The sequence below is a fragment of the Drosophila biarmipes genome, chromosome X (genome assembly GCF_025231255.1).
Source record: "Drosophila biarmipes strain raj3 chromosome X, RU_DBia_V1.1, whole genome shotgun sequence".
In the NCBI taxonomy this organism is placed as follows: domain Eukaryota; kingdom Metazoa; phylum Arthropoda; class Insecta; order Diptera; family Drosophilidae; genus Drosophila; species Drosophila biarmipes.
The window spans coordinates 24,610,078-24,622,269 of record NC_066611.1 but is presented as its reverse complement, the minus strand read 5'-3'; the positions used below and the strand labels follow the sequence as shown (position 1 = coordinate 24,622,269).

The 12,192-nt window shown below is 45.3% G+C and overlaps 2 protein-coding genes across 4 annotated transcripts in view; both read left to right on the top strand.

The window, feature by feature from the left end:
- Window positions 1-12,192, top strand: part of LOC108027540 (innexin shaking-B) — a 153,982-nt gene that overhangs the window by 53,240 nt on the left and 88,550 nt on the right. The gene's annotated exons all lie outside the window — the stretch shown is intronic.
- On the top strand, window positions 3,496-5,113 carry LOC108027538 (uncharacterized). Its single transcript, XM_050890638.1, has 2 exons — window positions 3,496-3,527; window positions 3,616-5,113. The coding sequence occupies exon 2, from the start codon at window positions 3,665-3,667 to the stop codon at window positions 4,955-4,957; it is 1,293 nt and encodes a 430-aa protein (XP_050746595.1). The 5' UTR covers window positions 3,496-3,527; window positions 3,616-3,664; the 3' UTR covers window positions 4,958-5,113.

Here is a 12,192-nt window from a genome sequence, read left to right as displayed (position 1 = left end):
TTCCCCTTACGACATGTGCTTACATGTGTGTAAGCGCATTTTCCAACGTGTCGGGGGCTCTAACATGCTGACGGCAACATGCAACACGAGCCATCGTTCGCAGCGGCAACACCAGCGACAGCAGCAACACAGACGTGCAACTACAAAGGGCCAACTCGGTGGGGATGGGGATGGGGCTGGGGTTGGGAAAACCTTACCATGAAAATCCTTCAGAGTCGCGTCGAAACATCCGCGTGACGACGTCATCGTCATCGTCCTTGTCTTCCATTGTTGTTGCTGGCAGTAGTGTTGCCATTGTTGTTGCTAGTGTTGCTGCTGGTGCCGCCGGCAGACATCGCTGCAAAGATTTACGGAAAGTTTACAGCCTCAGACATTTGTTGCGGCTTTTATAAATTGTGTCTGTGCGTGGGTGCCAAGGTGTGCTATTTTTTCCTTTATTTTTTCGGTGGCTCAGGTGGTTGGTAGGGGGCGTGGCAGGCTCTCTTCGCTGCACTGCAGCTGCAACAGCAGCAGCAGCAGCAGCACGAAACACGTTAAGCGCATTGCCATTTGTGCCACATCACGGCAAAAGGCGAGGAGTCCCCTGCCACTGAACCATTCATGGGAATCCCCGCAGCTGCCAGCAAAAGTTGTTCAATTCACCAAACAAAACAAAGCCAAGAATATATCGGGAAAGAAGGCAACAAAATATTATACATATTCGTGTGTTTACAAAGGCGCCGTAAGAGAGGAAAAATGGAATGCCTTTGTGCAACCGAATGGCTTAAGCGGGATTTATCAGCGTGCCGAAAGGTGAATTCGATTGATGGCTCGATAAAGATGAGCGATGATTGGGGCTATTATAGAAAACGGAAATATGCGAGTCCATTTCTTGGTTAACTGGCCGATTAATCTGTGGTTCAGGGGGAGTTTCTTGTTAAGGACAGTAAATACGAAACCAAATTGATCTGTAAATACTACCTCTGACTGTTTTTGTAGAATAAATAGCCAATAAAATGATACTTACTAGTTACCCAGTTAACTGCGGACCTATACAATTAACCAGGGGTTATATCATAGCTGTTTAGTCTTCAATTGGGTTTCACTTTGATATTATTTATTTCTCAAACAGGTAACCTTCACACAGTTTAACTACTTGAATTCCTAGCCAATTCATAGTAGAAGTGCACACCCCAGATCTGTTCGAAGGCGCACTATATCTGTGGCATTTCGCGATCGGGGCATCCGTCAGCCATCCGTTTTTCGATTTTCGATTTATCGATTACGGCTATTAGTCATTCCCTTTCGGTGCGATTCAATGCACCTTGTCGACTCATTGGAAGCCGAATCCTTCGGCTTAAGCGCTCCCAGCTTGTTAAATGCGTTGCTGGCAAATTGCATTCCCCTTTTCCCCGCCACTTCCCATTTCCCTGCCATTTTCCACTCCCACCCACATTTTCCGCCCACTTCCTGTCAGGACGCAGATGCTGCCGCGCTGGTGCGAGCGAGATGGATAGCGCAACTCGCGCTGTAATTAACATTAATTTCGTATAAACTTTGGCACATTGCGTACACGCCATGTGTGCCTGGCCTTTTCAATTGTCTGTCACTCGCAGTAATATCATCACGCAGCCTGCGCTGGGAGTTGGGTAGGGAAGCAACATTAAGGCGCTTCTTGAGTTGCAAGTAAAGACTTTGGACCCGGAAAAATGAATAAACATCTAGAATTGCTTTGATATACAATTTATTGCAGCAAATCAAGTACAAATTTGAAACAGAAAATTTTAATTTAAAATTAAAATTAAAAATCGAAATTGAAAATGAAGAGCTGAAGTTAATACTCAATATATTCTAAAATTTAAATTTTTAAAAGGTCAAAACAATGTGCACAGCTTTTATGACAAGGCCGTAACCTCTATAGATTTTCTCCCAGTGCAGAGGTGATGCTAGATTGTCATAGCGCACAAATTAACTCCGAGCACAATTGCTTTACACATTGTTGTCTGGCTTGTTGTTAAGACAGCGGCAGGGAAATGGAAATCTTTCTGTGAACCCGGCGCTTAACCCCCTGCTGCCCTGGGGGCTTCCTCCGTGTGTGCGTGTAAATATGCCAGCTCAAAGTTTAATTTTCCTCAATTAACCCCTCAGAATCCCTGTCTTGTTTGCTCTTTCACGCGAACACCTCTTGATTCCCGATTCGTTGACTAATTTGGCCTCCTTCTTTTCGTTGCAGGTGAGTTTTGCCACTGACAATGGGCTAACATCCCCGCAGACGGCTGTCAAATTGTGAAAACTCAATTAAAGCAGAGGTAAGCAATGGGAAGCCGTCTTAAAGCTGTCAGCACGGCCGGGGAAACGACGGCTTTGGCTTGTTTGCTATTTGCGGCTGGCTGCACTCTCGACTGACAATTGCAGCTCAAAAGCTCGAAGGGAATAGCAACGGACGCTGGGCGGGCGGGAAATCGGGGAAGTGGTTGAAAGCCCGGGGAAATGTGGCCAGGAAGAAGGTGGGATTTTGCTCTCCAAACTAATAAGTAAAGGCAAAGTAAAAGGGAGAAAGCCATAAACAAATGGCGCCAGCACGTGACTCAACTCGCTTCTTCTATTGCTGGCCCGATACCCACGACAAAATGTGAGGTAGAGTTCCTGAAAATATTGCTGAGACTATGCAGCTTGCCTTATTTGTTTTCGAATTGTTCATCAATGAGATGAGTGCTAATTTTAATTTTATTCAAAACAGAGATGTGTTTTAGTACATACTTTTAATGCAAAATCGCCTTAAGGAGGATTTTACACAGATTTTATTATTGAATTGCTGTTTCTTAAGCCTTTGAGCATTTAAATAACTATCTTTTGCAATTTCGACAGCAAAACTTTAGTATTTTTTAATTTGTTTATTTTTTAAATATGTTTTTGCTGCTTTAAGTTCTCACTTCTTCTGCAGCGGCTTGTTCCATTGTCGACATGAAGCCAAAGGAGTTGCCAGTGGGCGGCAGTGGAAAGGGGGCGTGGCTGCAGGGAGTTCGGAGTCCTAGTCCGACTTAGGCGCCCTCCCCTGTCGCCGGCAGCCCTCTCTTCCTAGTCTTTAGTTGCATTTCGTTGTTCTACAGGGAGAACTTGAGTTTTGTTTGTGTTTTGCTTTGTCCTGCAAGTTGACACAATTTTCTCTCGCATTTTCTTTTGTGGGTGTGTGTCTGAAACCGGAAATTACAAATGCAACAAAATGTTCTCCAGGGTTTAGATGTTGCTGTCACTGGAATTCCCCAGGAATCGGCTCTAAAAGGGGTAATCCTATTATACTCAAAATGGTATATCAAAAAGTATAATTACATTTAAAATAGTCACTTTTAATTAGAAAGCCATAAAGCAGAAAATAGCTATGTCGAATATTTATGCAAATAAATACACTTACATATAAATTAATTTTAGAAAACTTTTGTAAAGTAAGGTATCCGTGAAGTATACATCAAAGGGAATATTTTCTCAATCCCAGTTCTTTCAATTCACTCGTCCAGTAAACCAGTAAGAAACCCTTGAACTATAAATCAGTAAGGAGAACTTGAGGCGTACCAGTATCATTTGATTTTGAGGGTAAACACTTCGACTCGCACTAATCGCAAAAAAATTTCCCGAAAGTCCCCAGTTTAGAGTAAATTTTCCAAAAGAAGAAATCGTATTTTCCGAAATGGAGAGCGACGAGGGCGAGGGCGAGCGACCATCGACGTCGGGGGCGTCGCGGTTCAAGGGCATGACCAGCGGATCGGAGATCGGAATCGGAATGTCGGCCATCCTGGGCTACGCCCAATCGGAGTACTCGTTGGACACCTCCTCGGGGGCACTTGAAGTCGCCGGTCGGCGGCACCATGAGAGCGAGAACGACGGGAATGCCACCGACGAGGAGGTCGAGATCTGCATAACCCGCCTCAATTTCCTGCCCGATCGGGCCAGGCGGCTGTACATGGACTGCCAGCTCTCGCTTCCGGCGGGCGGAAGTGTGCCGATGCGCGGCGGGGCAGAGACCGTTTCCGTTTCCGCCGCGGAGAGCAGCAGTTCGCCGGAAGTGCGCTACGAGCGACAGAGGAACACGGCCGCCGGGGTGCAAAAGTACTGGCGCCTACAGAAACTGGCCTTCGCCTGTCCCCTCGGCAACTGCGAGGTGGTGGTCAATCCCGGCAATCTCCTGAGCCACTGCCTCATGTCGCACGAGGATGTGATCAGCGTGGAAATGAAGGTGGGCGAGGCCAGGGGCCTAAAGCTCATGGGCAAATCCCTGCCGGAATCTCGGGTCAAGAGCCAGTGCGTGGGTCTGCTGATCTACGAGAGCGGCAGGCAGGTGGCTCTCAACTCCAATCTGCCCAGGATCTACACCGACTGGGAGTGCCGTCTGCCCGTCCTCGTAATGCTGTGGAAGACCTCCTGGGACTCCATGCCCGGCGGTCCTCGGATCACTCATCTCTACGTCCTCTGGCTGCTCTGTCCCCAGGCCCAGCCGCCCCTGCAGGTGGCCGTGTCGACGGGAGCCGGTCTTCCGGGAGCACCCCGCCGCCAGGTTATCCACACCTGCTCCGACTCGGAAACCATCGAGAAGTGCGACCTGCTCTCCGACAGCCCGCTCTACATGCGGTTCACCCACCGCGAGATGAAGGAGTACACCGGGGACTACACGCAGGACATCGAGCTGCAGCTCACCATACACGAGGATGAGGCGGTGGTGGCCCCCAGTTCTCTGCAATCCAAGAAGGACGATCCCATGGTGCCAAATGAGGAGCAGGCCACAGTGGAAATAGAGGTGATCGCCGACATTGAGGTGTTGCCAAGTGAGGAGACATTTAAGGAGGAGCTTGCCTTGGAGAAGGCTGAAGAACCCATTGAAGAACCCACTGAGGAACCCACTGAATATTGCTCTGAAGAGTGCTCTGAAGGTTGCCCTGACAATTCCACTAGAGATCCCGCAGAAGTCGCATATCAATCCCAGTAAAATCGTGCTTTTATTTCCATTTTATTCACCTGCAATTTTCTAAATTGTTTGCCTCATCTTGATATTGTTTAACAAATTTTTCCAAACGAAACTTTGTATTCATTTTAAATGAAACCCAAAATTAAGCCAGTGTCGGAAATAAAGCAGCAACAATTACTTTTTAGAGACTGAAAACGAAACTACCTTTGGGTAATTTAATTCATGAATTACTCATAAAATGAAATCAGTGCAAAAATGAAAGTACCAAAGTCTTTGGCCACACCTATGCCAGTTCATATTTCCCATTAATTGATAGATTGTCGTTACTGTCAGCTATGACGCTTTCAGCTACTCAAAAACTAGTGTAAAACTGCAGTTAATTTAGTGTAATTAAAACAAAGTTTGGCTCAACCAGCTATTCAGTTTTAATGAGACTGGAGACAAACAGTTTGGAAATGCCCTGAAATCAGCTCTTTGAGCACAAACTTCCCGGCAGGCAAAAGTGCAGCTACCTACTATAATTTTGCGTAATGCTCTCGACCAGTCTGACAGCTTAATTTAATTATTCTCGAACACAAATGTTGTGGCAAACTCGCCCACTTAACCCACTGTGTGTTTGCTTGGCCAAAAAGCTGTTCGCCTGAATTTTTCGCTTACGCCGCAGAGTATGCAACATGTTTGCCATGCGGCAAAGTCGGAAAGTGGGGGCGGGCGTCGAGCGAGAGGGGTTTTTGGGGCTTTTGGTGTCCAGGTCGTTGGCAGCCATTAGCACAAATGTCGTCGCAAAGAGGGGCGTGGCGGGCCGAGGGAGGTGTAACTGCATCAACAACTTTTTAACCAACTTGCCAGCCCAGACTAACAAGACCGCAGAAGTTGCGGGCTGGGGCGCTGGATCGGGTATCGGGGGCAACTAACTAACTCGATGCTCTCGCCTGCCACTTGTAATGTACCGTTATTGTTGCAACAACATGGGCTGGGCAGAGGGGCAGCGAGGGGCAGTGAGGCGGAGGGGTTATTTTGGTTCCTTTGTCCGCGAAATATTTTTTCCTACTATTTTTTGGTTGCAAAAAATTGTAAGCTTAACTTCAGCTGCAGAGATTTTTCGGTCAGCGTTAATGCAGCAGTGTTAACCCCTAAAAGCCACCCCACTTCACCCACCCCCTTCAGAGGACGCTGAACGCTTTATGGCCAAAGCATCCCAGCACCGAGAAAAAATGTTGCTTAGAATGTTGTGTTCCTTGAGTCATTATTGATCAGTACCTCAACTTGAGTTGGAAACAGGGCTTTATGCGATTTAACAGGCCAGTAATAGGTGTATTTTTACGAATAAGGGTATTATAGATACTTTATTGAAATAGGATGTATATTAAAGGTATAGTTAAAAATGGGAGAGGGCGTAGTCCAATTAAAATCAATTAGTTCGTGTAGAATGACGACTACTTTAAGGCACCTTCAGAGTGACTACTATTTTCTTCACTGCATACGCTGGGGCACCTTAGATTACATTTGAAACGCATTTCGGAACACTGGTAATTTTACCAGCTGGGCTGCCTATTCCGACGTGAAATCTCCCTCTTTTTGGGCAGTGCAGCCCCGCGGTCAGTTCCATTGCGGTCTGCTCATCTGTGTCCGTGTCTGCCAAGTTTTCGGCGCCCCTGACCCCCGGCCGCAGCCTGCGAAATAGTTGGCAACTTTCCTTGTGTGCTATGTAACACAGGGTCCCCCTTCGGACACTTTAAATTGCACACAAATTGGCAGAAATGGCTGTTGCCAGAGTTCCATTTTTGGCCGTTGCCGCTGCCTTTGACAAGTTTTTGCCTGCGAAAGTTGCTTTTCCACACAAAAAGGGATAAAAAGAACGCATTTTAATAAAACTAAGACAATAACGACTTTGTGTCTCCCTTTGTTCGCTGCCTTTCTCTGCATTTTTCCCAATATTTCCCCGGTTTTTCCCCCATTTTTATTTATTCTTTTGGGTTTTTTGTCCGCCCTTCTTGACTTGGGGAATTAAGTGCTGTGGTCTGATGCTGTCCCTGGCCAGCCGCAAAATAAGTGGCAATTGAACATTTGATTGCAGTCTGTCGGAGAAGTTTGCGCCGCGCTGGGAACTTTGAAACACTTATTATTCACCACTCCGACTGCCCGGCCTTAATTATTATATCCGCTTAATTTGTATATTCGTTTGCTCGTTAGTTTGTTTATTTGCCAACTTAACTGGCACAACATTCGGCTATAATTGTTGTACAAATTGTAATTTGTTCGCCTGTCTTGCCGGCCCTCAACAATTAATCATACAATGGCATTCGATTTATGTTTATTTGTTTTCATGGTTTGTTGTTTTTCGTTTGAACAGGCCAACCAACCAATTAAATAATGTAATTTCAATTTGCATTGACAGAAACAGGGCGCAAATTCGCCCGAAAGTGTTGCCTACCTTTTGGGGCGGCCCTTGGCGGAGGGCCTTGTTTTAAATTGTTAAATATTTTTGTTTAAGCTAATATTGGGCCAGCGATTTCCATTACTGATTGGGTGTGCAAACAAAAGATAATGCAAATAAATACCTAATTTAATTCGGTGCGCCGTGGACTATTATTTAACATGGGCGGGGCAAATACAAAATAATATTTAACTTACACACACTGTAATTTGCGTTTAAGTCTAAGTGTAAGTTCTAACTCTTTAATTTAGGACGAAAAAATATAGAAAACCTTAGAATAAAATACGATTTTTAACGGTTAACTGTTAATTTTACACGATTATTTATATATCCCTACGAGATACCTTTCACAATCAAAACAAAAACAAGAGCCGCACCAAACCAATCACCGATATTGATTGGCTTGAAATCATATATTCTAAAAACATTAGCAATTGATTAACTATAGTTCCGTGAGCCTGTTTGGGAAAGCCATTACATTGCTGTGAGGCCCATCAAATATTGGCATTTAAATGCTGGCAACTGGTTATTTCTGGGTCACTTGCCGGGCCACGTTCCTCCAGAGCTCCAGTGCTCCGCCACTCGCAGGAACAGGAGCAGGACAATAAACGCCAGCAGTCGCCCTTTGTCCCGGGTCCTGCATCCTGGAGGGGCTGCCCCTGCGCCAGGCGGGCTGCATGAATTACGAGGTTAATTAGAAGTTTGACACGAGGCATGGGGCACTTACAATATGTACATGGAATAAATATATATGCGCACACAGGGTCCAGGCGAGGAGGCTGCCTGGAGGATCCCGGGTGCTGGGTGCTGGGTGCTGGGTGCTGGGTGCTGACTCCTGGAACAGGAGCAGCTGTCGCTGCAGTTCGAGGCACGTACGTGGCCCACACACAGACACACAGTCTGCATAAATAATGCAAGAGTGTGAAAAGACACATACTCACGCAGGGCAACATTTGCTTAGCTTTGCAGGCTGCAGTTTTCAATATCAGCCTAGCAACTGAGCTGGGAAATGGGAAAGCCAGCGCCGCCGCCCCGGCCCCGCCCCACTGCCACGCCCACTTGGCCAGCTTGCACTTGTTTATCATTTATTACTGCAGTCGGAAAATCTGTTTCAGCTCCTTCTGCATTTCACATTGTTTGTCTTCTGCACACTCGCCCCATGTTTTCCTACCATTCCATTTAGCCCCGGCGTTTCAGCAGAGTTTTTCTAGATTTTCCACTCCTGCTGACATTTTTGCTGGCTGCTGAAAATGTTAAATTGAATGTGGCAAAAGGTATTTGGCACGATAAAAATGGTAAATGTCATCAGAGGTAACTAAATTGTGTATGTATTTATAAATGTTATTTGTCCTGCAATTCGGGTCGTTGGTTGGGCAGGAATTAAATTTGCTCAAGGGTGCATGTCCAATAAGCGGCATTAAATTGGGGAAAATGTCGGTGGAGAAATAGGGAGAGTCAAGTACAAACTTTTGAGGTTTTCATTCGCTAAACAATTTAATTGGATTACACAGGCCACTCTTTGTTGTTATTCCACTTTTACTAGAATAATTGTGAGGCAATTGGTAATATTCATTTTATCTTTATATATTTCACACCTACTCCGTCCCTTTTAAAGACTTTACATGTTAAAAAACCCCTTTCTACCCCATATAATGCCCTGCTAAGATTGCACACATTTGGGGAGTATTATTCACTAGTTTTTAATGATGTTTTGCGAATAGAGGGTGTTCTTTAGTTTAATTTAATAAATATATGTGCAGGCGCAGCATTTCAATTTCACAGCCAAAAGGGAGGGCACACCGACGGGCACGCACACAGCGGCAGGTGCAATTGCATCTGTATCTGCATCTGCATCTGTGTCTGTGTGGGTGCGCACCTCGCTTCTTGTTCGGTTGATAAAGTTCATTTACCTTTTGGCGTTTATCTAAATGCCCCCTCCCTTTCTGGCTGCCTAGCGCGCTCTCACTCTTGCAGTGGCAAAAGTGTAATTGTCTATCTTATGCTTTACATTTGCACACAGATACACACGTGCACTGGAAGAAAACCGCAGGGCAAAAGCTTAGAACATTTCTCTTAATTTTCGTGTTTTTTGTTAATTGTTTATTTATTTTATTTTATTAATTCTGTTTTTGAAAATGTTGTAATGTACTGATTTTAAATTAATAATTTACCTTTTCTTTACTGATTCTGTATCAACTAATAGATTTTCCTAAGTGCACGGAGCCAGCTTCAACTATGTTTGTTTGCACTTGCCAAGTCCGCAGACTGCCTTTACCCTTTTCTCCCAGTGTGCACCCTCCTGTGTGTGCGGGCCCTTGAGCATGTGTGTGTGTGTGCTTGAGTGTGTGACATTAGTGCAGCGGGTCATGCCCACCCCTCCCCTTCTTCGCCTCTGCAGCTGGCATTTTCGCGCAATTTGAACTTGGTTTTATGGACAAAGTCGCAACAAAATGAAATTCGCGAAATTAAGCCAACTCGGGTGGGTGAAGTTTTAATTTGGATCCCTGCTCCCTGCCTTCAAATTGAGCAAAATGTTTCATTAATTCATAACACAGTCAATAAAAGCGTGACAAACCAGGGAAAAGAGTGGGCTTCCCTTGTTTATCACTAGAATAGTTCTGGTTACTCCCATTCGCTTTAATTGTTTTGCACCCTGTAAAAGGGAAAACCAACGAAAGCCGACTTAATAAAGGCTTTCATAAATATGCGGAATATCCCTTGCAATTAACCCGTTTGGAATTTAATTTCGAGTTTGTTTCGCCTTGCATTCAATTTCCATTTCCAATTTGATGCAATTAGCTGAAGTTCTGCGCAGCGAGCGAGCCCAATAAATTGAATTTAATTTGCCAGCCATTCCCCATTTCCGCATTTCCCCATTCCGCCTCAAAGGTATACATTCGCCTGCATGTATGTGTATGAATTCGCACAAATATCGGCATTGTGCGGTTGTCGGAGTTAACATTTATTGCCTTTTTTGTACCTTCACGCTGTTAAATGAAATGTTTTATTTTCCATTTGCAGGGGGTGCCGGGGGGCCAAGGGGCCCCGGGCTCAGGGGCTGTGGAAACCCTCTTGGCATTCCATTTCAACTTGAAAATGCACTTCGAATCGCACACAAACACATCGAATCGCGAGCCACTCGGAAATCAGAGAAATCAGAGGAGCGCGGCCAAACGCAATTACACGGTCCCGGCTGCCATGGGTTAAGGCAGCGCGGGGTACGGGTGGTGGGAGCAGCTGGCCCATATAAAGCATTGGCAAAACTTCATTACTAATTCCATTTCGAGCACAAACTCACCCACATATGCTCGCAAATGCCATTGCAAATTGTACGCAATTTATTTTTGAAATCTCATCTGCAGATGGACGGCATTCCACGGGTCCTGGGGTGGGCTGGAGTTCGATTTGGGGATAGTCAAAGGGAAAATGCCGCGTGCTGGCGAAAAATTGAAGAAGGTGGAATCCACGGGTTTTTTTCATTTTAAGCTGTGGTGAAAGGTGTAATCTCTCCAGTTTTATCGAATATATTTTTTGTGCATTATATTTTTCTGGACATTATTTTACATTTTAATAGATTTCTATCCTATTTTTATGAAAAACTGCTCAAACTATTATCTGTTTCTCATAAAAATCAGTCATTGTTTGCATTTATTTCAATTTATTTCTTATTCAAAATAGGTCGCCTATTTTTATTCTGCCTAATTAAACCTTTTTCTGATTTTTGCAAGCCAAGTAAAACAAACTATTACATCTCATTTGCAGCACTTTCCCTCACAGCCCAAGGACTTACCGTCCCTAAATTCAAGTGGGGAGTGGAGAACCGCTCGCGAATTTATTCATCAATTTGTATTCCCATTCCGCGGCTCAATCGATTGTTGCCGGGCTCTCTATTTCTCTGGCCGACTGTTTCCCCGGCAATATCTCCTCTATCGCTTGCTGCGCACTCGGCAACCGCTTTTCCAGCCCCCCCGGCGCCCCTGGCTTTCCACAGTTTTCCATTGCTTCTCCTTTTGCTGCTCACGATTTGGTGCACCCAATCGACCCATAAACCCAGTTATTTACTTAGAAGCGCCTTTTAACATTTTCTTTTTGCCTCTGCTGCCGCTTCTTCTGCCGCTGCTGTTGCAATGGTTTAATGGCAACTTGGCGGCGCAGTCGCAGTCGCCGTCGCAGTCGCTGCAGACGGCTTTTTGCATTAAATCAACGCGCGGCCACCGCCAACAATAATCAACAAAACAGAGCGCACAGAGAAAACTTTCGGCGCAATAAAAGCCTGCACCACCCAATTTCCCAGGATTTTCCACATCCCACACTGCAGAAACAGCGGGGCTACTTGATCTGGCAAATATAAATCGGTCACTCATAGGATCGGTTTTATTGTTATTTTTCCACTCTATATTTGCGTTAAATTTTGTATTAACTTAATAGCTTTTTCTCTTTTTCTGTACTATTTGGCTAGCATTTACCATCTATAAAAATGTCTATTATATTTTAGAAAGTACTGATATTTTATGTTAAGTTCACCTGGGGCACTCCGTTTTTTGCAGTGTACGTAGCCCACAATGCAGTGCCACCAATCTCAATTGCAATCCGAACTCCAATACGAGAATTCGTTTCAATTTGTTGGTCACCCAACATCCATCGGCCCCTTTTTTGCGGAACCAACCGCAATCGTGGGGGACTTTTGGCAGAGCGGGGAGGGGGTGGATGGGTGGATGGGTGGGTGGGTTTGCCGGTGGGTGGCTACCATCCTGCCGAGAATTGATTCGCGCCGAGTCGCGCCGCATGCAAATAAGGTCAACGTGCGCTGGCCAAAAGC